The sequence below is a fragment of the Pyrenophora tritici-repentis genome, chromosome 3, assembly GCF_003171515.1.
Source record: "Pyrenophora tritici-repentis strain M4 chromosome 3, whole genome shotgun sequence".
Classification (NCBI taxonomy): domain Eukaryota; kingdom Fungi; phylum Ascomycota; class Dothideomycetes; order Pleosporales; family Pleosporaceae; genus Pyrenophora; species Pyrenophora tritici-repentis.
The window spans coordinates 1,332,968-1,357,018 of NC_089392.1; the positions used below are offsets into that span (position 1 = coordinate 1,332,968).

The 24,051-nt window shown below is 51.9% G+C and overlaps 9 protein-coding genes across 9 annotated transcripts; 4 read left to right on the forward strand and 5 right to left on the reverse strand.

The window, feature by feature from the left end:
- Window positions 1-3,438: 3,438 nt before the first annotated feature.
- PtrM4_078840 (AF-4 multi-domain protein) lies at window positions 3,439-5,752 on the forward strand (the record flags this gene model as incomplete). The annotated part of the gene is made up of 4 exons (XM_066106356.1): window positions 3,439-4,374; window positions 4,424-5,255; window positions 5,304-5,653; window positions 5,705-5,752. The coding sequence occupies 4 exons, from the start codon at window positions 3,439-3,441 to the stop codon at window positions 5,750-5,752; spliced, it is 2,166 nt and encodes a 721-aa protein (XP_065963294.1).
- Window positions 5,753-7,127: 1,375 nt separating this feature from the next.
- Window positions 7,128-7,717, forward strand: PtrM4_078850 (40S ribosomal protein eS25; the record flags this gene model as incomplete). The annotated part of the gene is made up of 4 exons (XM_001940779.2): window positions 7,128-7,130; window positions 7,192-7,246; window positions 7,393-7,602; window positions 7,692-7,717. 4 exons carry the CDS (start codon window positions 7,128-7,130, stop codon window positions 7,715-7,717), a joined length of 294 nt encoding a protein of 97 aa, XP_001940814.1.
- A 1,600-nt stretch (window positions 7,718-9,317) lies between these two features.
- PtrM4_078860 (uncharacterized protein) lies at window positions 9,318-10,075 on the reverse strand (the record flags this gene model as incomplete). Its single annotated transcript, XM_066106357.1, has 2 exons — window positions 9,318-9,665; window positions 9,719-10,075. 2 exons carry the CDS (start codon window positions 10,073-10,075, stop codon window positions 9,318-9,320), a joined length of 705 nt encoding a protein of 234 aa, XP_065963295.1.
- A 137-nt stretch (window positions 10,076-10,212) lies between these two features.
- On the reverse strand, window positions 10,213-10,681 carry PtrM4_078870 (uncharacterized protein; the record flags this gene model as incomplete). The annotated part of the gene is made up of 2 exons (XM_066106358.1): window positions 10,213-10,475; window positions 10,528-10,681. The coding sequence occupies 2 exons, from the start codon at window positions 10,679-10,681 to the stop codon at window positions 10,213-10,215; spliced, it is 417 nt and encodes a 138-aa protein (XP_065963296.1).
- Window positions 10,682-11,242: 561 nt separating this feature from the next.
- PtrM4_078880 (GimC, Prefoldin, chaperonin cofactor) lies at window positions 11,243-11,840 on the reverse strand (the record flags this gene model as incomplete). The annotated part of the gene is made up of 4 exons (XM_001940781.2): window positions 11,243-11,435; window positions 11,516-11,583; window positions 11,635-11,769; window positions 11,826-11,840. The coding sequence occupies 4 exons, from the start codon at window positions 11,838-11,840 to the stop codon at window positions 11,243-11,245; spliced, it is 411 nt and encodes a 136-aa protein (XP_001940816.2).
- Window positions 11,841-12,149: 309 nt separating this feature from the next.
- Window positions 12,150-15,798, reverse strand: PtrM4_078890 (Vps39-2 multi-domain protein; the record flags this gene model as incomplete). Its single annotated transcript, XM_066106359.1, has 3 exons — window positions 12,150-12,935; window positions 12,984-15,607; window positions 15,660-15,798. The coding sequence occupies 3 exons, from the start codon at window positions 15,796-15,798 to the stop codon at window positions 12,150-12,152; spliced, it is 3,549 nt and encodes a 1,182-aa protein (XP_065963297.1).
- A 327-nt stretch (window positions 15,799-16,125) lies between these two features.
- Window positions 16,126-18,505, forward strand: PtrM4_078900 (CASP-C multi-domain protein; the record flags this gene model as incomplete). Its single annotated transcript, XM_001940782.1, has 4 exons — window positions 16,126-16,252; window positions 16,307-16,474; window positions 16,526-17,370; window positions 17,417-18,505. The coding sequence occupies 4 exons, from the start codon at window positions 16,126-16,128 to the stop codon at window positions 18,503-18,505; spliced, it is 2,229 nt and encodes a 742-aa protein (XP_001940817.1).
- Window positions 18,506-21,557: 3,052 nt separating this feature from the next.
- Window positions 21,558-21,821, forward strand: PtrM4_078910 (uncharacterized protein; the record flags this gene model as incomplete). Its single annotated transcript, XM_001940783.2, has 1 exon — window positions 21,558-21,821. One exon carries the CDS (start codon window positions 21,558-21,560, stop codon window positions 21,819-21,821), a length of 264 nt encoding a protein of 87 aa, XP_001940818.2.
- Window positions 21,822-22,051: 230 nt separating this feature from the next.
- Window positions 22,052-23,787, reverse strand: PtrM4_078920 (phosphatidylinositol:UDP-GlcNAc transferase PIG-A; the record flags this gene model as incomplete). Its single annotated transcript, XM_001940784.2, has 5 exons — window positions 22,052-23,117; window positions 23,166-23,554; window positions 23,605-23,639; window positions 23,690-23,721; window positions 23,771-23,787. The coding sequence occupies 5 exons, from the start codon at window positions 23,785-23,787 to the stop codon at window positions 22,052-22,054; spliced, it is 1,539 nt and encodes a 512-aa protein (XP_001940819.1).
- Between the last annotated feature and the right edge of the window lie 264 nt (window positions 23,788-24,051).

The window sequence follows — 24,051 nt, forward strand, 5'->3', positions numbered from 1 at the left end:
TCGCCCGGCGATGCATATCCAGTCGCAATCTTCCGAGGATGTAAATGTCAGCTCAGCCACGGCCGGGTGAAGTGCTAATGTCATTTTTAGCCATGGTCATTACCTGGGGTACTCCGTAAATGTCAAGCACGCTAGCGTTGACGATAAGCCGACAGTCCAGTGTATGGAGCGCAAAGCACGGTCAAGAAGCCGCAGGGCCTGTACGCCAAAGTACATGACGGATACCAAAGGATCCGGAACAGCAGTTCCAGATCCGTGGTGCAGATTCGCATCAGCCTTTCAGATCCCGCAGTTGGCGGCTAGACGGGAATCGACGATCGAATCGGATCCAGAACCATGATATTTTCCTCACCAGGCGCACATGGATTGGTTGCAGTCTTGCGAGCCGCATGAAAAAAGTGTTGTTGGGAGTAGGCTCTTTCGGTGTGACGTTGACCAGAGCAGCCACGAAAGCTTGGTGGTGTAGCCGGCCGGTCTGGACAGCGATTGGGGTACCAGACGGCAAGAATCACCAATTAACTGATTGGCGAACAAGTCGGAATTTCTGGCTATTGGATGGTTACCTAGGATACCTAGGATCAAGGTGAAGGCGTGGACGGCTAAGGGATCGGTCGTGTATCTTCGGAAGCAAGGCAGTCACCTGTACTGTAGCCGTCACGTCGGCACTCTGCATGCAGTATTATTGCTTGTTATGATAATATTGCCAGGGAAGTCGCTGGCGCAGGGCAGTTGCCATGGGGAGAGATCAGGTCGGGTTCGGCACGTGACTAGCGTAAGTAGACGATCGGTAGCAATTGCCGCACCAGTAAGAATTGTGGGACGCAGAATATTCTCCAGAACGGTGGCTTACAGGGGTAGCATCAAGGCTTCAAACGCTTCAAACACTTCAAACTGCAAAGGCAAAAGTGTGGGCGCATGGCCGATGTCAATATCCGTCGGGATGGTTCTTTACAACGATTACGTCCACGGTCCCGCCAGGCTGGATGCCTAGCTGCTGTAAGTATGCGAGTCAATTGCAGTCTAATGGCCAGCATATCATGGGGCGTTATAGCCTTTGTGATTTCCCATGGTGCCCTTGCTGCCGAGACAGGCGAGGGAAATCAGAGGTTGCGAGCTGCGAGTGCGAGGGAGGATATGCATGGCGGGGGGGGGGGGGGATATCAACGTGTTCCCAAAGCAGCAGGAGACTCCATGTCTACTCCACACAGTCGGTTGATTGGTCGGCATGACTAAAATAGAAGTCGCTGGTCGCGGTCACGGTCGCGCCTTTCTGATGATCGCGTCATCGCAGATGGATAGAGTGGGGCGGGCGATGGTGCAACAGCCGCCAGCAAACCGGCCCCCAAGGCCATGAGACAAGACGTCGGTGCAACAAGCAAAAGCTTCTACTGTAATTCTACGAGTTTGGTGTTTGACGCGTTCAGAGGCATCGCGTGTGCATGGGCCGGAGATGATGGTGTGCACAGCAAATGCACATCAAACACTTGTCATCTCACTGGGCCGCCGTCGTCGGCTGCCCCACGCCTTGGCAGACATTGAATCCATCAGGCGAAGTGAACCTGCAGAATGCAGACATACGGCGGAAGGGCCGACATTGTGCCGCAGACCCCTTGATGGGCTGAGCAGAGGGGGGACGGGAAGAGCGGTTGGAGCAGAGCGGGGTGCAGGCGTGTCGGTGAAGGTTCAACAATGGCCAAAAGACTACGACGACGGCCATGCAGCCCTCTTATCGGACCAGAGCCCCCCCTGGCAGCGGCTTCAGTCGCCTGCAGCCAGTGTGCAGCCTCTCCCACCGCTTTTCATCAACTACTGCAAACGGCTCAGCCGCAGGAGCGCTGTGTGGGTCGCGCCAGGCTCGCCGAGCGGATTGGCTGCAGCGGTCCCCTCGCAGAGGCGAATTCGTAAGTGTTTACCAGATCGCGTCGTATCTCCAGGGCTACTGCGACCAAACGCGTCCAACCATGCACACGTCCTATTCGTGGATATGCCACGGCAATGCTACGCCTATCCACTTTCACTCGCGCACAATGGGTGCAGGTGCGCGGCCAAATTGCAAGCACGCCTGTTGTTGTCAGGTCAAGTCAGGACAGGTCGACAGATGAGACCCTGGAATGCGGGCCATGCAGCGACCCCGGCGGCGCTTTTGGCTTGCTTGCTGCGAGCCGGAATGAGGACAGCAGAGCCAGCGGTGACGTTAAGCATGAACGTCTGCTGTGTCCCGTTACCGTGCAGCGAGAAGCGAGAAGGTTCCGAAAAGGCAGGGTGCGCCGTAGGAATGTCGGAGGATCAGCACGTAGCTATATGTCGACACTTGGCGGTCGGCTGCGATATTTGTTTCCTTCTATCGGCTGCGCCCGAGCACTATTCGCCCGGGGGGGCAGGGACTAGGGTTAGAAGTGAAGCTGGCGAGTTGTGAGCATGAGCATAGCATGCCATGCTCTCCACCTCGATTCCATAACGTCGGCGGCGGATGAAGCGCAACGGCGGGCGACCATGGGCGGCCGACCTGGCAGGGTTACGATGGCGCTGCACCGTTTGACGTCGAGTGCGTGCCCTGGGCCCGGCCTTTAACAGCTTTCCTTTGAATGCGCGCGTTTATGGGCGTTGCCTGTCGCAAATGCCACATGTGCAAGTAGAGCCTGGCCGGACGGCATCGAGTCCTGCCACGGGCCTGAACAAGTAGTAGTGCCCATGGATGAATCCCGCGACGGCCCTCTACCGTGGCCAAGGTGCGTGTTGGCTCCTGGGGAGGGGGGGGGAAGTTAAGTTATTGAATCTCCCAAGCCCTAGCAGCGGCGCCCGTGCGTGCTCCAGAGACTAGTGCGGCCCCTTTGCCTGACAACCTCAACTCTTCACCGCGACCGCCGACCTTGCTCTCCCTCTATTATTTCCTTTTCTGCTTGCTTCTTGAATCGCTCGTCGTTTCCAGCAGCAGACGACCGACACTCGCAGACCGACCAATGCAGGCTTGAGGGACTGCTCGGGAGGCTTGGTACACGCTGCCATCTCCGTCGATTCACGACAGCCTTCCCAGCGCTCGACGACGTTACATTCTATTCTCTGTTTTAATAGTTTCTCGCTTTCCTTCCATAGCAGGTACATACCCCCAGTAGCTGCTCGTTCCCTCGGCGTGTCTCTAGCGAACAGGCGTCGTGCCCAATCCCGCATCCCTTCACTCCATACCCTTCTCGCCCGGCTTTCGGTCCGCAACTTTTGGCCTCATTGCCGCTGCGCTTCACGACGCGTTGCCTCGCAACATCGCCAAAGCACGAGTGCTAACGCTTTCGTCACCCACAGATCTTTATTTGCCTCTCTCGCTTGCCGCTACTGCCGCCAACGAGCGCTAGCCTAACCTTTGAGCTCCCGATAGCGGTACCGACAAGGCCTCCGATGGCTCAGGTACTCACATCAGTCATCCAAACGACAGGACCTCTTACAATGCCCTACTCGCCGTCCGATGCCTACAAAAACACGCCAAACCAGCCAAACCAGCCACAACCACGGGCCACGCAGATGCCGCGCAACCAGCAGAATGCAAACTCTGGAGGTACAGGATACAGAGGGACTGCCGCTCCCATAGCCCCGTATGCCTTCAACAGCACGCCGCAGCTGCGCCAGGAGAAAAGGTCTGTCTCTGCACCAACCCCTCAGGCCCTGCAGCAGCCCCCCAGCCACACCACCACCCAGTCCCGACTCGGACATCCCTCCCACCCATCCTCTTCTTCCGACTCCACAGTATCCACTTCTGGTTCTTCCAATCGCTCGTCGGGCGGTCCAACCATGGGTGTAAAAGATGATAGTGACCTTAAGAAGCCCGTCGACAGTGTCGCGCCCTCAATATCCCTGTCCACTTCGATACCAGACCTTTCGCTCTCATTAGGCGGCGATGCACCGACAAAGCCGTCGCCGGGCCGATATCGACGTGGCGCTGGGCGGACAGACTCGTCAAACAGTGTTCCCACAGGCGGCACTACTCCTACGCAGCGCTCTACGACGGCCGGATCTTCGTACATAACAACGTCGCAGTCTACGCCAAATGGAACCTCAGGAGCCCCTGAGCTGTCACCGCCCTTCAGGCCAGGACATAGTCGAGCGAACAGTGCAGACGATACGCAAGTTATTCGATCAGGCGGTGTGGATCCCGCTAAGCGATACAGAAGACGAAGTTTCAATGGACTGGAAGCAGAAAACGCAGCCCCAAGCATTGTACCATTGCAGGCTGCCTCGGCCACCGGCCAAAACACAAACTCGAGCACGAATACCACCAGGCCTTCGAGCTCAAGTCGCACCGAAAGCCGCCCAGACTCGAATCAAAGTCATGAGAGACAGGGCAGCGCAGGCAGTGCTTCTTCGAACAACTCCTCAGCCCCCCAGGTAACTTGATCAAATCCACTAAGCTTGCGCAAACTAATATAGCCCACAGTCTCGACCGGCTGCAAACACTCAACGAAGTTATGCCTCCGTAGCTGGAGGAACTTCTTCCAAAGCACCTGAGTCGAACAGACGTCAAGCACCTTCCCCCTTGTCACATCCCATCTCTCCGTCAGAGCCCACGACCCCTGCAAATGCTGTAGCAGCCAGTGCGGCTATGCAACATCTCAGTGCTGTGAATGACAAGGACAAGGGTATGAAGTCCCGTCTACGACGGGCATTCTCTTTCGGCAGTGCCGCAGAGCTTCGACGAGCCTCCGCTGAGAATAACATTTCAGTCGAGCGTGCCAAGCTGAGGAAAGACAAATACCAGAATGACGAGGACGCTGAGCAAGCAGCTATCATTGCAAAGCAAGAGGCGGCAGGTATTGGCGCTGGTATCTACTCTGGTCAAGGTGGCATAGGCTCAACTGACAATCTGTCTATACAGTCGGCTGCATCGTCTGCCTCTGTTATGCTTCGAAAGATGGGTCATGGTATGAAGAAGGGTACCAAATCTATCAAGGGTCTATTCCGACCAAAGTCTGTCATTGGCGTACCTGCTGCAGATGGACCCATCACCAGGCCCAGCGTTGGCCAAGTTTCTCTAGTCACAGTTGAGGCAGAAAGACAAAAGGTCAATGTCAACGCAGACCCCCACGAACAGACCAGGGGTGGTACTGGCTACCCCAGACTGGAACGCAACTCGATTGATGCAGGGCGATCTGCAGAGATTGTAAATCCCTCCAACCCTGCGGCCGAAGCTGCATCAAGAAAGAGCATTGTAGGGTCCGACCGTGACCGTGCAGAGGTTCTCTCTTCGATGAAGAAGGGTATTTTGAAACGTAGGTTCCCTGCGGCCATGGTACTGGCTGTTGCTAATTGGTCTTCAGGTGCTGGTACAAACTCGGATTCTGGTTCTCCTGTTCTTAAGCCTGTAGACACAGTTCCCAACGTAGGGTCATCGAGATCCAGCTCCCCCGATACACCAAAGACGGAGGTTACGCAATCCCGTAATGAGGATTACTTTGCAAAGCCACCGCGCATTCACAACGGCAGCACGAGGAGTCTTCCTACTACGCCACATGGCGGCATGCGCAACATCAGCTTCAGCCCACGCATTCAGTTCCATGACGCATGGTCACCACAGGATTACGATCGCAGGGGTGACATTGCAACGTGTAATAGGCTTACACCGATGCTTGCGCAACAGATCAAAGAAGAACTGAACTCTTTCAAGATGGTATGTCTCTAATTAAGGCATTTCTAATTGACGACACTAACCGTTGAACAGGAGATGGAAGTTCACGAGCTCTCGAAACCACACACCCATTTCTTCTAATGATTATGCATCCATCATTTGGACATGGCGTCTTGGCGAATACCTCTCTCATCGTTGCACTTCCGGATTGGAGCCATCAGCATTTACCAGTTGTCAGCTCTGTTCCCTGTTCTGGTTACCACGGACTTGTTCTTCTATCTTAGCGAGCATTTGCAATCATGTAGAGGAAGAACGCTTTTGCTTGTGTGGGAGGCCTCAGCAAGCAAAATAGTCTATTGTTGGGGAAAAGCAAAAGACGGGGGAAGCTTCCGAGCTGAAATTAACCTTTCCTTGCATTCGTCATCTCTCTCTGTGGTTCCAGTCGTATGCTGACGTCCTTTTCCTTTACCGTCAGGCGTGTCTTTGTCTCTCATTTATTCTCCTTGTCTCAGTAGCAATCATCGTGGGTAGTCTGTGCACTACATCCATCTTAGAGAAAAAAACGTGCTTGAAGAAGAGGATTGGACGTGCTGGGCTGGCGCAGATGACTTCATAGTAGCTTGAGTGAGTAGCTGTGTGTAATTGGAGAACATTGGGTGCATTTCTGCTCCACACTGAAGTCGTGTATCGATCTGCCAAAACATCATCAGGACCCCTTTCATCCCTGCACCCCTATTCCCGGGGTAAGTTCACGTTGCAGCACACCCTACTGTCCCAATCGATCCAATGACCTACCAAATTAGGTACATGACATCTCCGAAACTCGTATCCGCTTTCTGCCAGTCCCATCTCGTATGCATTGATGGTCAGACCTACGCGCGGCCAGGACACCGCTACCCGCAACACACCACCAAGGACAATTTCCGATGCCTTGCATACACCCCAGTTGTTTATACATAGATGTGTATCCTTTGCCAACATCTTGATCGACTTCATCAACAGAACATCCAGCGAACCACGCCTGCCCGTCTCAGCACTCTTTAGGACAAGCGCCGATATACTGATTTCATCGATAGCATCATTTGGGCATAACTTCCGCAATCTAAATTGTCGCGTGATTATTTCTCGTAAACAACAACGTATGGCATTCGACAAGTATGCCAAGGATATAGGATGTCCAGATGATACATACGAGTACAGGGTTGGGTGGATAGCGCGGATTTGCAAAAATCCTCCAGAAATTTACGCCGAGCAGATCGAGCATGTGGCGATTACATTTGTGCCCGATATATACACAATCTCTTACTTGGACGAAATTAAATGCTTGCCCTGATAAGCTACGTGGGGCGAGAGAAGAACACCCTCCTTGGCGATATGAAGCATTCTGTCACGTGATGTCGCTGCTCGCTTGAAGACCGTTAGCGCGCCAAGGCCACTGTCTCAGCACCTCTCCGCCCCAAATTGACGGACCCAACTCGTCGACAAGGTCTCTCCGCAACCACACACAACCGACAAAATGGTATGTCCCGTCGCTGTTCAACCCAATATATGGAAAAGAGAGGGCGCTGACAATAATAAAGGCACCTGCAGCAACTGGAGGCAAGAAGCAGAAGAAGAAGTGGTCCAAGGGCAAGGGTACGTGAGACCGCAACGCACACAAGCACATCTACATTTCGCGAATTCTTATGCATCAAAATACGCTCGAAGAGAATCCCACATCTCTATCCTACTCTCACGCACCCGCGAAAGCGCGCAATAAATAACCACTGACCGTTCTACAGTCAAGGACAAGGCTCAACACGCCGTCGTTCTCGACAAGCAGACCAACGACAAGCTCCAGAAGGATGTCCAGTCTTACCGCCTCATCACCGTTGCTACCCTCGTCGATCGCTTGAAGATCAACGGCTCACTCGCGCGGAAAGCGCTCGCCGACCTCGAGGCCAACGGCCAGATCAAGAAGGTTGTCGGACACTCCAAGCTCAGCATCTACAGTATGTCATCACGCCGAACGTTTGGCTTTGAAATTCCATATTTGGAAATTCTCAGCCCACATTCTGAAGCATATACTAACATTCCACAGCACGAGCGGTTGGCGCCGCCGAGTAAGCGTGACGTTACGGACAATCAACGAACGCACATGCAAGACTCGGGCACTTCTTTCAGCTTTTCAACGGCATTCCTCTTTCCATTACCAATCGGCGTCTCATGAAATGAACGGGTCACACTACATTGGGATGCATGCTTCATAGCGGACACGAAACAAGGGGATAGGGCTCGGGTACAGCACCTGGAGCTCCTGGGAGGTGTCGATTATGTACTGAATGAAAAAGACTTCCGAAACACCAGTGCGGCCTTTGGGCGTTACATGTGACGTTTATATGCCTGTTTTCGCGCCTCCCGATCGCCTACCATTGCTCGACATCTAGTCGCACGATTTCGATTCATTACATGCGGCCGTTTTGAATTCTGTCACTAACAGTGGACTGGACATTCTGTGCCTATGACTCTCAATCATGTCAGATGGTGACGGAGGTTTCACCTTGTGTTAGCCGATAAGACTGGCTCTAAGCGAAGGACAAAATACTAACATCTGTATTTTACAGTGTATGAGCTGCAAAGCCTACACGTACTTGTCTGTGGTAGTAAATGCCGATGTTGGCATACTCTGAAGCGATCTTGTTCTGTCAATTTCATTCATCATTGCATAGCTTTCTTGTAATTATTCGATTGATCTGAATGCAATATAGATGCACCCGGGAAACATATAACATGGAATGCTAGTACAAAGGCCACTGTAGTCGCCAGACACGCCTGTTGGGTGCTTACCCATGCTGTCAAGTATTTCATGACACCCCGGTGGGTATGTAGTGCACGACAGATATTGAGAAACAAAATTTTTGGTATACTAACCACACGCGTGACCAAATACAGCCTCGCCAATGACAAGGAGCATACAAAAACCTCAAACGTCCTCTTTCCCCTTGAACTCATTCGGTTGGGCCTTGACCTCTGTCTCTCGCAATCCTCTCCTCTCTTCTTCCCTCGCTTCCTCTTCTTCCCTCTTCTTCTGCCGCAGATATTGGCAAAACTTGCTCCTATCCCTCATACTACCGCCCCATTTGACAAACACAAAGGGCACGACACATAAAGCTAAGGAGAAGAAACCCAGCAGACTAGTCGCCCATGCAACACCCATGGCATTGTACATTGGTTTCGTCGCAAATGGTAGCACAGCGCCAAAGGACGATCGCGACAGCGAAGCAGCGGCCATTGCGCTCGCGGCAAAGATTTCGTAAGCATCGACCAGGTAGTTGAGTAGCGCCATGAAGAGACAGAGATAGCCCATGCCGAACAGTATACCAGCGAGTGTAGGTACAATCCAATGGATGCCTTCTCGCGCTGTCCAGCCAAGCCAAAAGGCACTGATGACGAAGAAGGGTCCTGCAATACATGCCAATGGTAATCTGCGCATTTCTTCATCTTGCGACCACGGACGCTTGAGACGCTGGGCGCGCGCTAGGTACCAGTCCCAGGAGAGGTATATTCCGGCCGATATGACTGCACCGACGCCGATGGGTAAGAATGTTAGGCCTGTTTCTCCCGCGTTGAAATGGTAGATTCCTTGGAAAATTATAGGATAAGATTGGAGGAAGATGTAGAAAATGGCGTCTCCATCGATCAGTCAGCGTGCTTGCTGGTAGATGCTTTAATAGGCTGACTTACATGCGTAGCTCAGGTACAAGCAGGTGAAGAGAACTAGTGGCTCGAAGCAAATCATGCGTAGCGGTCTTGTCAGGATGACAGTCACGATGTGGTTTAGATCTGTCTTCTCCAACTCTAAAGGTGCAATGATGCTCTCGTCTCCTGTCTCTTGGCGTAGTCGCCGCGCACGGCGCTTGAGGATCGTCGGTCCATATGTTTCGTTGAAGAAGTAGAAGAGTGGCCATGTGGCACCAGCGAAAATGGCTCCGATCCAAAACGCCCATGACCAGGACACAACTCCTATGAATCCTGATACTGGAGGACCGAGGATAGGACCAAAAGTTGTTGCTGCCTGTTATGTTTGATTAGGATCTTGCAAGAAAATCTGATGATATAAAGACTCACCATGAAAATTGCCATGCTCCTCCCACGATATTTCGGGTTGTGATAGATGTCTGCACAAATACCACCAACGACACTGACGGCACAGCTCCCTCCCACACCAACGAGAAGTCTGAAGATGACCAGGGCAGCGAAATTCGGGGCGACCGCCGAAGCAATTGAGAATACGGTCAAGATGGCAAAGGATATCACCATCGTTCCTTTGCGACCATAACTTTCTGAAAGAGGGCCCCACAGCATTGGACCACATGCGTAGCCGACTAGATACATGGATGTAGGTAAGATGAGCATATATTTGTTGTATTCGTTAAAGTGGCGAGATATTGGGCCTACAGCCCCGGCGGCTAGACTTGAGTTCATGGTACTATTCATCACTGAATCGTGTTTAGCCATCACATCAAATGCAGAAGATCAAGTTGCTTACCGCTCATAATAGCCACGATGAGGGAATAGATCTTTTTCCACTACACCACTAGTAAGTCAAACATTAGTCCGAATCAATCGTTTCTACATACCCGACTCCAGTTATTTGGGTTCTCCGGGTCTCCATCTTCGAATCGAATTACCCGTCGCCGTACTTCATCTCCTCGATGTACACTTGATGTCTCTGACGATGGATCTGTTCCCCGGGTTGTACTCAGCACCGAAGGAGTTCTCGATGCGACTTGCTCAACAGTGTCTTCCTTCTCCGTCTCAAACGAGTCGTGGATGCCCTTTTCAAGTTCCCTCAATCGTGCGGCACGCGAGCTTTCGATCCCGGCTAAACAAATCCGTTAGTCGGCAGGATGCTACCGCATTGGCACGATGCTTACAACGGTTCTTCGAGCTTTGCCGACTACACGCACTTCTATGGCTTTTCGACGTGAAACTTCGAACGAGCGCAACTGGTGTAGCAATAGCCTCAAGCCCAGGGCCCAAGCCTTGCTGCTCGCGGGAATAACTTCTTTCAAGATCGGCGCTCTCCATGTTATACCCGAATGACGCACTTGTGCATCAACAACCAGCAGTTGAATAGAAATAGCGAAATGTATCTCAAGCAAAGGACAGTGTAAACCCGGAATCAAAGGAACGAAAGAGTGGGTATGTGCCCCGACCCCGCGCGTTTGTATTAATAACCCGAGGTGCAACGTTTGGGTTCCCTAGTATTCATAGATCCACTGCAAAGTGTGGTGGCCGATCCCAACGTTACCCTATCTAAAGTAGGCGGGGCTAGATTTGACGAGTGCATGACGGGCACCATCTGGATACTGGCGGTAAACATGACTGTAGGGCGTGTGGCACGTCGGCAAACCCACTGATGTGCGGCTCTAGTGAAATCGCTTCCAGATTGGTGTGGACTGGGTCACGCGAATCTACGTGTACTTGCAGAATTCCATTCCGAAGTCGTGCATTGCGAATGCCGATTCCGATTTAGACCGACATTTGGAAACAGTTGCATTACGGAATAGATGTTGGATTCGGACAGAGTTGCTTCTTTTCTCGCTTTCGGTATATTGAAGATACTGGAGTATGATGCAGATTTTTACGTTATGTCTCGAGGTTGATGCTGCGACCGAAACGTCCGTACAGCGCCTTCTTTAGCTCTCCCATCTCTTCCTGGATACCTTCAAGCTTTGACTTGAGAGCCTCTACCTCGCCATCGATAGTCTCTGTTGATGAGCTCAAGAGCTCAAGGACCTGGGGCTGCGGTAATGATACGAAGCAATCGCCGACCTTGTATCTATGACAAGTTTTAGTACGTATTCACCTTGACCGCCTCTGATGCGAAACCCGTTGTGGAAGGTGAAGAAATATACTCACGGTACTTTTTCCTCCTCATCGACTAGCTCTAACTCGCCTGAGATTTCCTCAAGGTCCTCCTTCTCCTTCTATTTGGACGGTTAGACCAAGGCGTACTTGAAGAGAACTGAGAAGCGTACAATTTTCGCACGCAGCTCTTCTTCGAGAATTTCTTCTTTCTGGTGTAAGGAGCTGAACCTGTTGATCTTCTCCTGGTCTTCACGTCGCACTTCAAGGTCTTCGTTCTGCGCTGAAGCCTCCTCGTCTTTGGTGAGCTGTCGCATTGTTAGCGCCAATTTGCAGACACAATGCAAAATTTCACACCACTCACCATACGACGCTGCATCTTCGTGTTGAGCGACTCCAAATACAAGAGTGTGTTTGAGAGGTATGATGACGATGTTCGAGATTGAGAAGTGATGGTGAGGACGTTAGCGATGATATCCGAAGCGTTGCTTGTGCCTTCGCGTGCACAAGCGCCAAGACCTGTGTAGAGCAGGCGAATCTAATAAGCGCAGCACACATTACATTGAACGTGCCTGAAGCCATATGCCAGGGCTTGAGTACAATTCCATTCTAAGACTGCAAGCATCATATCATTAACATATAAGTTTGCTATATGTTCCATTGCACCACACGCCTTCAATTTACAAATCTAAGCAGCCCTCTCAAACGTAGCGCCTAGTTCTTCCCTCTTCTCTACCAACTCATTACTCATCTGACTGTTTTGCGCATCGCTAAGCGCTCTAACAATATCACTCTCCGACTTTTCCCTGACCAACTTACCTAAAGCTTGTACCAAGAATCCCGAAAATACATCAACTGACCATTCGTCGGGCAGGATAGCCAATACATCAGCAACATCGAGCCAACCCCCGAAGCGCTCTAAAAGTTCGCTTGTGCGCTCTACACGCTGCGAAAGATCCTCAATCTTCAAAAACTCCTGCAAAAGGAAGCCGAGCATGCGTGACTGTTCGGCGCGGATGGGTATCTGGTTCTGCGAAACAGGTGGAGCACCGGCGGTGATGGGTCGGTGTATTGATGCGTATCCGTATAAACAATAGTTTAATGCAGTGTTGTAGTCACCTAGGCCGTGTGTCAACAACTTCAGTGCTTCTTCGTGTCTCTCCCGTCGCCCGTTTAGGATTATCATCTCTGATACCAGCTCTTGTTCATAGGGCTGCAGACGAGACAGAACGGCGTCCACGTCGTAAGAAGACGTGTCCCCAAGTAGTTGGAGCAAGCGAAGTCGTGCACTCCACCACTCAACATCGAGACTATTGTCAATGATAAAGGAGTAATATGTTGGTTTTGGCGGCTCTAGAATACGATATGTTTCGTAGCTTTGCGATAAAGTGGCTCGTGATTCTGGTTTGCTTTCCAGCTCGGTAATGACGGTATCGAGGTAAAAAGCGATAAGTTCATTAACATATTGAGGATGCTGTCCATGTCAGTACAAGAAATAGAACAACGTCAACTATTGGCTGACCTTTTTGATGTCGAAGACGAGGTACTCCAGATACTCCTTGACTGCACCCGGAGCTTTCTCTTTCAATAGAGCGACAGCTCGAGTAGGCTCGAACTTGACTCTACTCTGATCATCTGCAAAGACTTTGACACCAAGCTTTGGGTTGCGATTTGCAAGCCATGTTCCATACTCTTCGACAAGAGCTTGGTCCCGGATTTTTGTTAGGTAGTCTCGCACCCTATGCTCGCCATCTACAAGTTCGCCGCCCTTGTCTTCCTCGCCCTCTATGATCCTTTTCCAAGTTGCGAGCACCTTCGATGCTTTGACGGAGGCTTTGCAATTGCCCTGGTACAGTCGACTTAATAGGAAAAGACGCTTGAACTGTTCCAACAATTCGACAGCTCGATCAAAGCACTCTACCTCTCTGTCAAGCAAGTCATAGAGTTCTGTTCGGTGAGGACTGGGACTGGAAGTACCCCTCGGACTGCCCTGATCCAGTAGTAGAAGGATATGGAGCAACGCCGCATCCACAGTTCTGAATACGTATGGATCGTTTGTTACACTCGCCATTCCCTTTCTTCTCCTCCAAAATTGAAGATATCTCTTTACGAACTGGAGAAGGTTGTCGCGGAAGGGTCCGCTAGCGTTCTTTGACACAGTCGAGAGATCGTTCTGATACAAGAACTGTTCAACAAGCGTTGTTATTCCGCCATATATCTGGATACCTTCTGCTCCTTGGACCACCTCCTGATTAAGAATCGGCATAAGGCTCAAAACAACTCGCGGATCCATCTCTCCTTCGATGAGTGCTTGTTCAGTAATGCGTTTTTCGTTCTCGAGGATAATCCCGTCCGCTTGCGTACGTAGGACGACGTCCATGAAGAGCAAGAGTGAGGCTTTCTGGCGAATGTAAATCAGACTAAGATATTCAGCCTCGTTGCGAGGTTCTTGTCCCCGTATATCGCCGAGGAGTCTCTCCAACAAACCCCGGTTGGGATGTATGCGCGTCCCGTCTCCCGTCAAAGCGTATTGAGCTTCCTCAATTCGCGCGTCTAGACGAGTCACCAGTGGGTTGCGTACAGTCCACCAGATCTGATCACCGGTCCAGACAACGGTCTGCGACTGCAGTTTTGATAAGCGCTCGGCGAACTCACGGTCTGCCCTCTTTTGAGCTTTTGCCGCTTCAGAGACTTTTTCGACCGCGTTTCCAGAGGACTTGAGTTGTAATGGCTGCATGGTAAGTGCTGCCCCGACCTCTGGAATAATGAGGTCATATGGCTGTATTACAGTTCGCATACCTATAGGTGTTGGAATATGCGAACCTTTGCTGTGGCCTGGTAAGCCAAGTCGGTCGAAGTCAAGCCAGTATTTGTCGACTTCTCCAGCACTCGGATCAACATCCCATCGTTGAATTTCAACGCCATAGGCCATACCACCATCCGTCTCTTGATGTACAGCCGCCAGTACGTAGCCTTCATCAGCGTTCATATCTGGACTCATGGATGCTGATAGATCTATACCGGTGCCATCCACAGCGATAGCGTCGGGATAACTGCTAAACTGTATGCTGCCTCTACACATGTCTCCATCAAGATTCACAAACATACCGACGCCTTGATCAAGAGGCGTTGTGCCGACAGTGAGTAGGAACTCATTTGGGTTCGGTGATGCGACATGAGGTTTCAAAGGGACAAATTGCGGAGGCTGTGGTAATGGAGACTCCTCAATTTGTACGCTGTCCCCTCCTGGAGGAGGCGGTGGTAATGGTTTGTCAGGCGACGTCGCCCCACTGCGAGGATGGCTAAATGCTTGCTCTGAACTCTCGCTACCCATTGGAGCATGGCCCGGTGATCGTGGTGGAGCGGGTGATAGATCACGAGAAAGCGACTCTGGCACATCAAAGCCATGCCGCCGGACTGCAGGACGTGGGCTCGCTGTTCGAGAGGAGGGACTGCCTATGCCAAGAACATTCAAACTTGTACTCCTGGTATGGCCACGCTGCTCTTCAGGGCCTCTTGGGTGTGGACTTGCATTAGAGACGCTTCTAGAGGGCGCATTAGGTACGGTCGCCAGATGCTCAGCTGCGCCACCGACGTCGCCAGCGTCTGGATCCAAGGAGGAGATTGGGAAAAGACCAATCTTCTGCTGATGTACGACGTCCAAGAGGGCATACGAATGGGCATCGGCAGCACACGAGAAGGTGTCTCGACGCACTGAAACTAGGCAACCGCCATATTCAATTGCCTTGATTGCTTTTGGAGGGGAGTTCTCGGATATCTGCACCAACCGCAGTCTTTTCTTCAGTCCGATGACTACGACTACACCATCATCAGGCGAAGCATCGAAATCTTCGTTTAGATCCACGCCTCCGACCCATAAACAACTTATCGGCTTAAAGGAAGAGTCGGGACTGAGCTCAGGAAGTGAGTATATGGAAAGAGTATTGTTGCATAGTACGCAAGCCTTGCCGATGCTGGGGAGTAGTAAGATGTGCTGTACGCCAGGCCCGTTACTATCGTTGTGCGGAGGTTCTAGGCGCGAGGCAATGATGGCGGTGGGCTCTTCAGAGGGATTATCGGGCTCGGGTGGAAGCAGAACGAAGTGGATGATCTCGGCTGTGGAGGTACCCACGTAGAGATTGCCATCTAGACAGGTCAGCGCCCGGTGAAAGGCTTACACGTGACACTAGATACATACTCCATACTTCGACACAGGTTATGCGCACATCAGCAGAGTCTCCGTCGGCAGACAGTGGCAGGTTCGCGACGAGCTTGCGGAGGATGTAGGGGCCATGTTGTGGAGGCTTGCGCCGGATATGAGAAGCTGCTTCTGCCATGATTCTCAAGCACGACTTGCGCCATGACTGGCTACGGTCGCAATGTGTAAGAGGGGCGCATGGTGGGTGTATGGACCATGCGCTCGTGTTGGCTTGGGAGGAGCTATCATGGGCCATCCCACCAATTAGGGCCGCTTAACGCCGCACCTTCCGCGGTTCCACTGCCAGCTGCCTGCATACGTAGCCATCTCCAATCTATGGTTTTCAACGCGCTGTAAAGGCAAAGGCACTGCTAGCGAGGCCAGGCAAAATTCTTCGAGTATATCACCACCGCTCATTGTCGATTACACGTCCGCGACACCCACAGTCTAAGGCTGAAGCGCAAACATGGAGGGAGGAATGGACTTGGAAGAGCGCATCGAGACGCAAGTCAATACCGACACGCAAGCGCCTGGCGCCGAAGAGGAGCAAGAAGAAGAGAACAAGTTTCAAAAAGCCATCGGCGCATGGCGGAGTACGCAGACGCTCGATACATGTATACCGTAGGCGTATGCTGACAATGCGCCAGATATCGACCTTACTACGCTTATTCCACAGCTCGACACGGTAGCCTCTGACCTCGTCGCACACCAGCGGGACACTCTCACACAAAGGAAAGACCTCGCGCAAAAGACCAAGGATTTTAGGAAACTCGATGATGCGAGCAAGCTAAACGACATCAAGGCCCTCTTGAAGTGTAAGCATGGACCCGCGCGACTGACTGAGCGCTGCTAAGCCAGGTCCACAGCATACCAGAACTTTATTGATCTCATATCCAACCAGTCCAAGACGGTACAGGCTGCCTTCTTCCAAGTCTACTCGCCGCTTTCCGAAGCGCCCGACCCGTATCCTCTGCTTGAAGCCTCGGTCGACTCGCTCGTCACATCCGAGGAGCTCGTACCAAAACTCACGTCCGAGAACGAGCGTCTTCAGAAGACGGTAGCCAAGCTCACCACACAACTCGATGATTCGGAGAAGAAGCTGGAGGAAGAGCGAGCAGCCCGCAAGTCGCTCGAAGATGCCAGGGATAGCAAGATCAAGGAAGTCGAGGCTTCGTGGTCGGCTGTCTTGAACGAGAAACAGGACAACTGGCAGTCCAAGGAGAGGAGCTTGGAGGAAAAGGTCGAGAACCAAGATCGCCTGCTCAAGGAACTCAAGGCCAGCTACGAGGTCTCGCAGCGGCTTGGCCAGGGAGAGGCGGCCGAAGAGGAGGGTGGACGAGGCGCCACAGCTGCAGAGCTCGAGATTGTCAGCTCCGAGCTTGAGCGAACAAGCCATCGTCTGGCCGAAATTACTGCCCGAAACGAACAGTTGCGCTTGGAACTGGCCCAGTCTGCGTCCGCACCAGCCCAACAGGTTGCAGTCGAAGACGACCCCGCCTTCCTACGCCTACGATCGGAGAACTCTTCGCTGCTACGGAAGCTGGAAAATGCGCGCTTTGAGAAGGATTCCGAGCGCACACGCCTAGAGACGGAGACACGAAGCTTGGAGAGAGAAATCAAGTCACTGAAGAGTGAGAAGGAGGCGCTTCGCGAAAAGGTCCAAAAATGGAGCGACTACGAAAATGTCAAGCAAGAGCTGGAGGTGCTAAAGGTAAGCTGCTTAACTGCGTAGGCCGTTCTAAGCTAACTTGCGACAGTCAATCGAGTTTGCAACAGGAGATGACGACGACGAAGCAACTGAAATCACTCTATCCCAGAACGGTGCATCTGGCAAGGGCAAGGGCGAAACCCTGGAGCAGCTCCTGCTTGCTCGCAACAAGAAGCTAAGCAACGAGCTCACAGTCATGCGCGTATCGCACCAAGACCTTCAGAGCAGACTAGAAGCTCTCCAAGAGGAGCTCTCCAATACAAACATGGACTTGGAGAAGTCGCGACAACTCAACGAGACCCTAGAGGCCGATCTCGAAAAGGTCCAACAGGAGGCTACAAATGCCTTTGACCCGTCAGGCCAATCAGTGGCTGGTACATATGTGTCGCGGCACCAACAGTCATCGTTTGCTGGACGACGAGGTCGGTCATCGCCTACGTCCTCGATCATTTCTGGCTTTGATAACTCGTCGCATACCACGACACTTGCGTCTCTTCGCGCGGGAGGTGGCGGCGGCGAAGTCATGGGTGGTGGCTCCGGTATCTTGCCCATGGTCACCGCACAACGTGACCGCTTCAAGAAGCGCAACTCGGAGCTCGAGGCCGAGCTACAGAAGTCCTACCAGACCGTTTCCTCACTACGGAGCGAGATTGGCGCATTGCAGAAAGACAACCTGGATCTGTATGAGAAGACGAGGTTTGTCAGCAGCTATAACGCTGTAAATCGGGGCCCGGTATCCAGTGCGTCGAGTTATTCTGCGAACCCGAACCCGTCTGCTATCAATATTGGAGATGAAGGTTCAGCAGTCGACACCAAATACCGGTCTGCATACGAATCCAACCTCAGCCCCTTTGCGGCGTTCCGAGGCCGCGAAAGTGCAAGAGCAATGAAACGCATGCACCTTTTCGAACGCATGGTACTGCGCGTAACAAAGTTTGTCCTCCAGTCACGGACAAGTCGTAACATGTTCGCCGGATACTTGTTGGCACTCCACTTTATGGTGTTTTATTTTTTGTTTAGTTATGAAACGAGTGCAGCAGGTGCAGCGACCATGGTCGGGCCCAGCGTACCCGGAGGACCAGCCCCCGGACCGGAAGATGCAGCAACTTGGCATAAAGATGAAGCGGGGACGTCGTAATGAGATGAAGGAGGAGGGTCATAATTTGTGACGTGTACCATTATGGCGCTTCTAGATCATTGGGTTTTGCAATCATGTTGAGCGCGATTGGCCACGCCTTTAGCGTTTGTACTTTCAATTCGATACCTCCTTGACTTGGCCCATCAAACTTGTACAACTCGTGACAGCACCCTCTAGTTCGCCCAGTACTAAGATGATCAAACCAGAAGCCACGGAGGAGGCAGCGGACGGGACTGTCAAATGCAGCGCTACCACCTGTCAAGTCAAGAAGCGTCCACGGATGTCTTGTGCCGTGGAACCCTTGGTAAGCTCAAATTGGCATTCCCATAGCCCGGCGGCTGCGAAATATCTACATACAGCGAATGATGGTAGCAGGATCCAGAAGCAAGGACGGAACAAGTGGGCGCGTGTCCAGGTTGTGCGCCTCGAGAGATTGTACGGTACCTTTGAGTACATGAACCAGAGAGTGAGTGGAAGGTTCGAGTGTAGAACCAGCTCTCCACGAATGCTGTACAGTACGAGGATGACGGGATATTCCGTTAACCCTAACACTAGCATAGTATACCAATCTTCAGCCCGTGCAAAAGAATGGTAAACGGTGATGTATGGCTTCTCTCTCTCTCTCTCTCTCTCTCTCTCTCTCTCTCTCTCTCTACGTTCCACGAACGAGCGACACGCGCCACGAAACAAGTCCCCCGCTCCCGCAACCTTAAGCCCTCGGGACGTTCCCAGCCAACAGATGCACAGGCCAAGCCAAAAAATGGCATGATTTCCTGACCCTCTTGCTTGTTTTCCGTCCCGTCCTGTACGACGTTGTCTTACCTCCTCCAGGGCTCTGTCCGTGGTGGACGCAGGCTAGACCAGATGGAGGTGGAAAGCGGCTCCACAGATTATACATTGTAATCCACAAACACTCACATCAGCTAACCACAACCCTGCACCTAGATATCGCAGCCGCCTGAGGCGTTCGTTCCTCGTACGCTGATTGGCAGGGAGGGACCCCAGCATCGAGATCCCCGAAGAGAGTTGTATTAGCTGTCTTTTTCCTTTCCCCACCTTTTAGCTGCCATTGCAAGGCTGCTAAATTAAGAAAGATTAACAGGCTTTTTTGGGATGTGTACCGGTACCTTCTACATGGGCTTTAGTGCTGGGGTAGTGGGTGGGCCTCGGGTGTGTGCGCCATACCGGTTGATCTTGATGTACTGTACTTATTTACTGTACTATACTTCGGGGTACATGGATACTTTCAGGGTTTCTGTGGAAAACAGGTTACGGGTCGTAGGACGGGCGGCTCTGCGGGTGGTGGGTAATTGCGTGTTTTTTTCATGGGGTCGAGGGAAATGGAAGGGTGACTAGATGTGGAGAGCATATATGTCGCGTGCTTTGTCATGATGGAAGTTTAGTAGCAATGTAACTATTTTCTGCTTTGCTGATGTTGCTTAGTTGTGAGGATATGTTTTATAAGGGTTCTTCTCTCCTGCGCGAAAGAGGCGCAAGGCTTACTTTGACAAAGGGGCGTTCTCCGCTTCACCGTCAGTCATCAGACGGGTCTCACATAGTGTGCGAAGAATAACATCAGAAAGCTCGGCACGCACCCGAGATCCTTCAAACTTCCCATCATCATGAAGCCAAAAAAGCCTTGGCCCACAGAACCTTAACCTTCTATACCAACCTCGCGCTGGTCTAGAAAATCAAAAAGCCCCAAAATAGCCCTTCCACGGCGACCAGTTCCCGCCGTCTTGACCGTGGGCGTTTACGCCAAACATACAAACAGTATAGTGGCCGTCTGGTCGACCGTCAGGCGGCTCGGCTGATGAGCGAACCACGACCCCTGTGACCCTCGCAGCGCCCTCGTCGGCCCTTGTCAGCCAATCGACCCTATCCGGGCTATATTTGGGGTCTTTTGTTTTTCACGTTAGGCAGGGAAGGCTGGCTTGGTTGGGCGAGTGGGACAGGCGGTAACGGCTGATCGGCTTGCTGTACTCGCTACCCACTGGCGGTGGGAGAGGCGGCACTACGCGCTGGTGAAAGGGTTGTGTGCAGGACAATTCTCAGGCCTGTGTATATAGGAACATGGGACGACGGTCCATCTATTTGCTTTCACTACACCAGTTCGCCGCAATACCTACCCATCATCATCCCTCCCCCACGCTCCAAGATCCATCTCTTGAGTGTTTGACTTTCTTTCCATTTTTGGGTTTCCTTTGGGTTTGTCTTTGTTGACCTTTTTCCAATCTTACTATTTTCTCATACGGATTGATTCTGTGCCGCGCCAAAATCTATTTACGAAAACATCATCTACGCCTCAGCCGAGAGAGATATCTATTCCGAGAAAAGCATCATTTCCAAGGCTTACACCATCCACAATCATCCATTCACGCCTCGGCTTTGGGATATAACCACAACATCACCATCTTGCAAAGTCTTTGGATCGACATCACCATCTCACCATTGCACGACATCTCGGTACTTTGGATATACCAAGCTTTCCCACCCATCAACACTTGAGACAATAACCGAAAATGATCTTCGCTACATCCTTGAACCTGATCTTGGCCCTTGCGCCTGTTGCTCTCTTCGCGGCTCCCACACAGAATGCCGATTCGATAGCGGCACTCATCCCAAGACAAGATGTGCCTGCTGGCGTGTGGGACAGGTTGAGGAAGACAGATGCGCTCTGTGACTTGTCCAACGTTGTGCTTCCTGTTGGTAAGTCTTGCAAACCATATCAATACTGGAACAGATACTAACAACAACAACAGCACCAACACCCCTTGCTGCCCCAGCTCAAGGCTCCACCCTTCGCCATATTGCCATCGGTCGCGGCACTCAAAACTACACTTGCGCTTCCGCCTCTTCTTCAGATGTGCCCAAAGCCGTTGGCGCAAAAGCCTCGCTCTTCAACGCTACCTGTGACGCTGCTCGCCTGAACGTCGTCACTCTCGGCCAAGTGACCGACCTCTCCCTCAACTACGCCATCCCTACCTCACCCGAAGCCGAACAGCGCTTGTCGGGCCACCACCAGTTCACCGCTGCCGGTGTCCCTCTGTTTATGCTCGAGACGCCTGAGGCCAACTACGGACGTATCGAGGCCAAGGTCGATGCCAAGAGCCCTGCGCCTGCCACCGCAGTCAAGGGAAAGAACTTGCTCGGCAGTGTGCCATGGTTGAAGCTGAGCGCTACTACTGACGGCTCTTGGGCTTACAAGGAGGTTTACCGCGTACATACTGCTGGTGGCGTTGCTCCTGAGAACTGCCAAGGTATCCAGGGCAGCTTTACTGTCGAGTACAGCGCACAGTACTGGTTCTACGCCTAAGCGCATCAGCTGGCCTTCTGGTGTCGTGTTTCCTTGTTTGTACAGAGCATTATCGGCGTTTAGGGAGTACCGGTTCAGCGTTCCGGTGTAGCATACAGCCTACGGGCTTTAGTAGATAGTATTACCTTCTTCGCGATATCTGCCCGCCTCATACTTGAACGGCAGTAATCGTAATATTCAATCAAAAAAGCCTTTCTTGTTATGGACAGGTCTTGTTTCTTCTTCATCTGCTAGCTCTCGTCCGACTCTTCTCGCTTCGGTTTACGATGCCTAGAGCTTCTCTTCCTGGGAAGCGTGTCCCTCCCTTCGCCTGCATCGTTTCCAAGCCTCTTGTACATGTCTCCTTTCGATTGCATCATCTTTTTGGGCCAATCCTTGCAGATGTCGATTCGTGACCTGGGGGCGAAAATCTCCAGAATCAGGTAAAACAGATAGTCGACAATGACACAAATGCAGAAGAGCTTTCCGGCCCAGATTCCACACCCAAAGTATCTCTTCAAGCGCTCAATAAGTGCAAAGCTCTGCACACCAGCTCTGCCTCGAGTGGCGCTCCATGCGCCAGCTGCTCCTGCACCTTGGTAGAACTCACTGTGACTGATAACGCCGCTGATACCATCATATACCCTTTCGGTTCGTTGTGCAATGTCAGTCCAAGAATACATCTGCTTGACCTGGTTATGGAAAAGTTCAGTCCGAACTTTCCCGGCTCGTAGCTTTGCAATTGCGCGTCCAGTAGCTTCAACAAGTTCATCCTCTTCAGGTGCTGCGAACTCAACCATGTGAGTCGGAAGCACTTCTGGTATACCCCCAACTCGTGTAGCCACTACGTAAAGCCCACAAGACGCAGCTTCTACGATGACGGTGCCAAAGGCTTCGGTGAGCGATGGACAGAGGTAAATGTGACCTCGAACCATGACATCCCGTACCTCTTCATGACGGACAGGGCCGATCATGAGTACCTTGTCCTGTAACACGTTTCTTTCTATCATTTGTTCCAGATCGATGGCCTTGGGCCCGTTGCCAGCGATGATGAAACGAACATTTGGGTTTGCAGCGACGATGTGAGGTATAGCAGCCACCAGCAGATCGGTACCCTTGTTGTAGTACAGTCGTTGGATTACGATGACGGTAATGATGTCGTCTGGTCCCATTGGCTGCCGTGGTCCAGGTGCTTTGGTTTGCGTCGAGTCGTTTGCATCGTATGAGAGAGGGCGGAAGTTCTCGGCGACGACTGCATTGGGGATAACTGAGACCATGAGAGGATCCAAGGAGGCCCTAAGGACTGTGTTCTCTTTGCTACACATGGTCAGCATAGCCTAGTAAGGACATGAAGAGTGAATATACCAGGTATGGCTGACACATATCACATGGTCCACATCACTAAGAGTAAACTTCAACAGCTTGTTCGTAAGTATGCTGCCAGCATCCGCGAAGCCAAACAGACTATGGTCTGTAAACACGGTCCTCAGTCCCATTGTCCGCGCATGCAAGATAGCCTCATGACACAAGCTACTGAGACTAGCATGTCCGTGTACGATTTCGATACTCTCGCGAATTACAATGTTGCGGAAGATGGGAAAGAAGGAGAAGACGGTCGGAAAGGTGGTTTCGCGGTAGATTACGAAGAACGGGACGTAGTAAACCTTGAGGCCATTGGTCAGGTAACGAACACCTGTCCGGCCAGCGTAGGCGTGTGTAATGACGATAACTTTGTGTCCGCGATCAATGAGTTTCTGGACGTGTTAGAAGACGACGGTAAGATGGGTGATTGGTGAAGACTTACGCTGGACAATTGGTACATGTGACTCTCCACTCCTCCTATTCTGAAATGAGAAGGCTATTCCAAAGAAGACTCGAATCGACCATACCAGGCTGAGGGTAGAAGTTATCGCTGACCATACTGCTGCGCATTAGTCCAAAGTACTGACTGATGGGGGTTTGGTACATACGCGATATTGTAAGGCATATTGGCGGTGCGTGAGGATGGTGTCCTCGAGTCTGTTCAGAGAGAGAACACATTGCAGCTTAATGAGGCATTGGTAGCCAAGATAGAAAGAGTCTTGAAGGACCCTGTCTTACCCATGTGTGAGTGAGCGTTGACCATGTACACTGCGGAGCGCGTCACTGGTCGGCGATTAGCGTCGCAAGCTCCGACCAAATTTCTGGGGTCCAGAATTTCCACCATTCTGCCCAAGAAGACACTCGACTCGATCAGTCGCAAAGCGTCGCG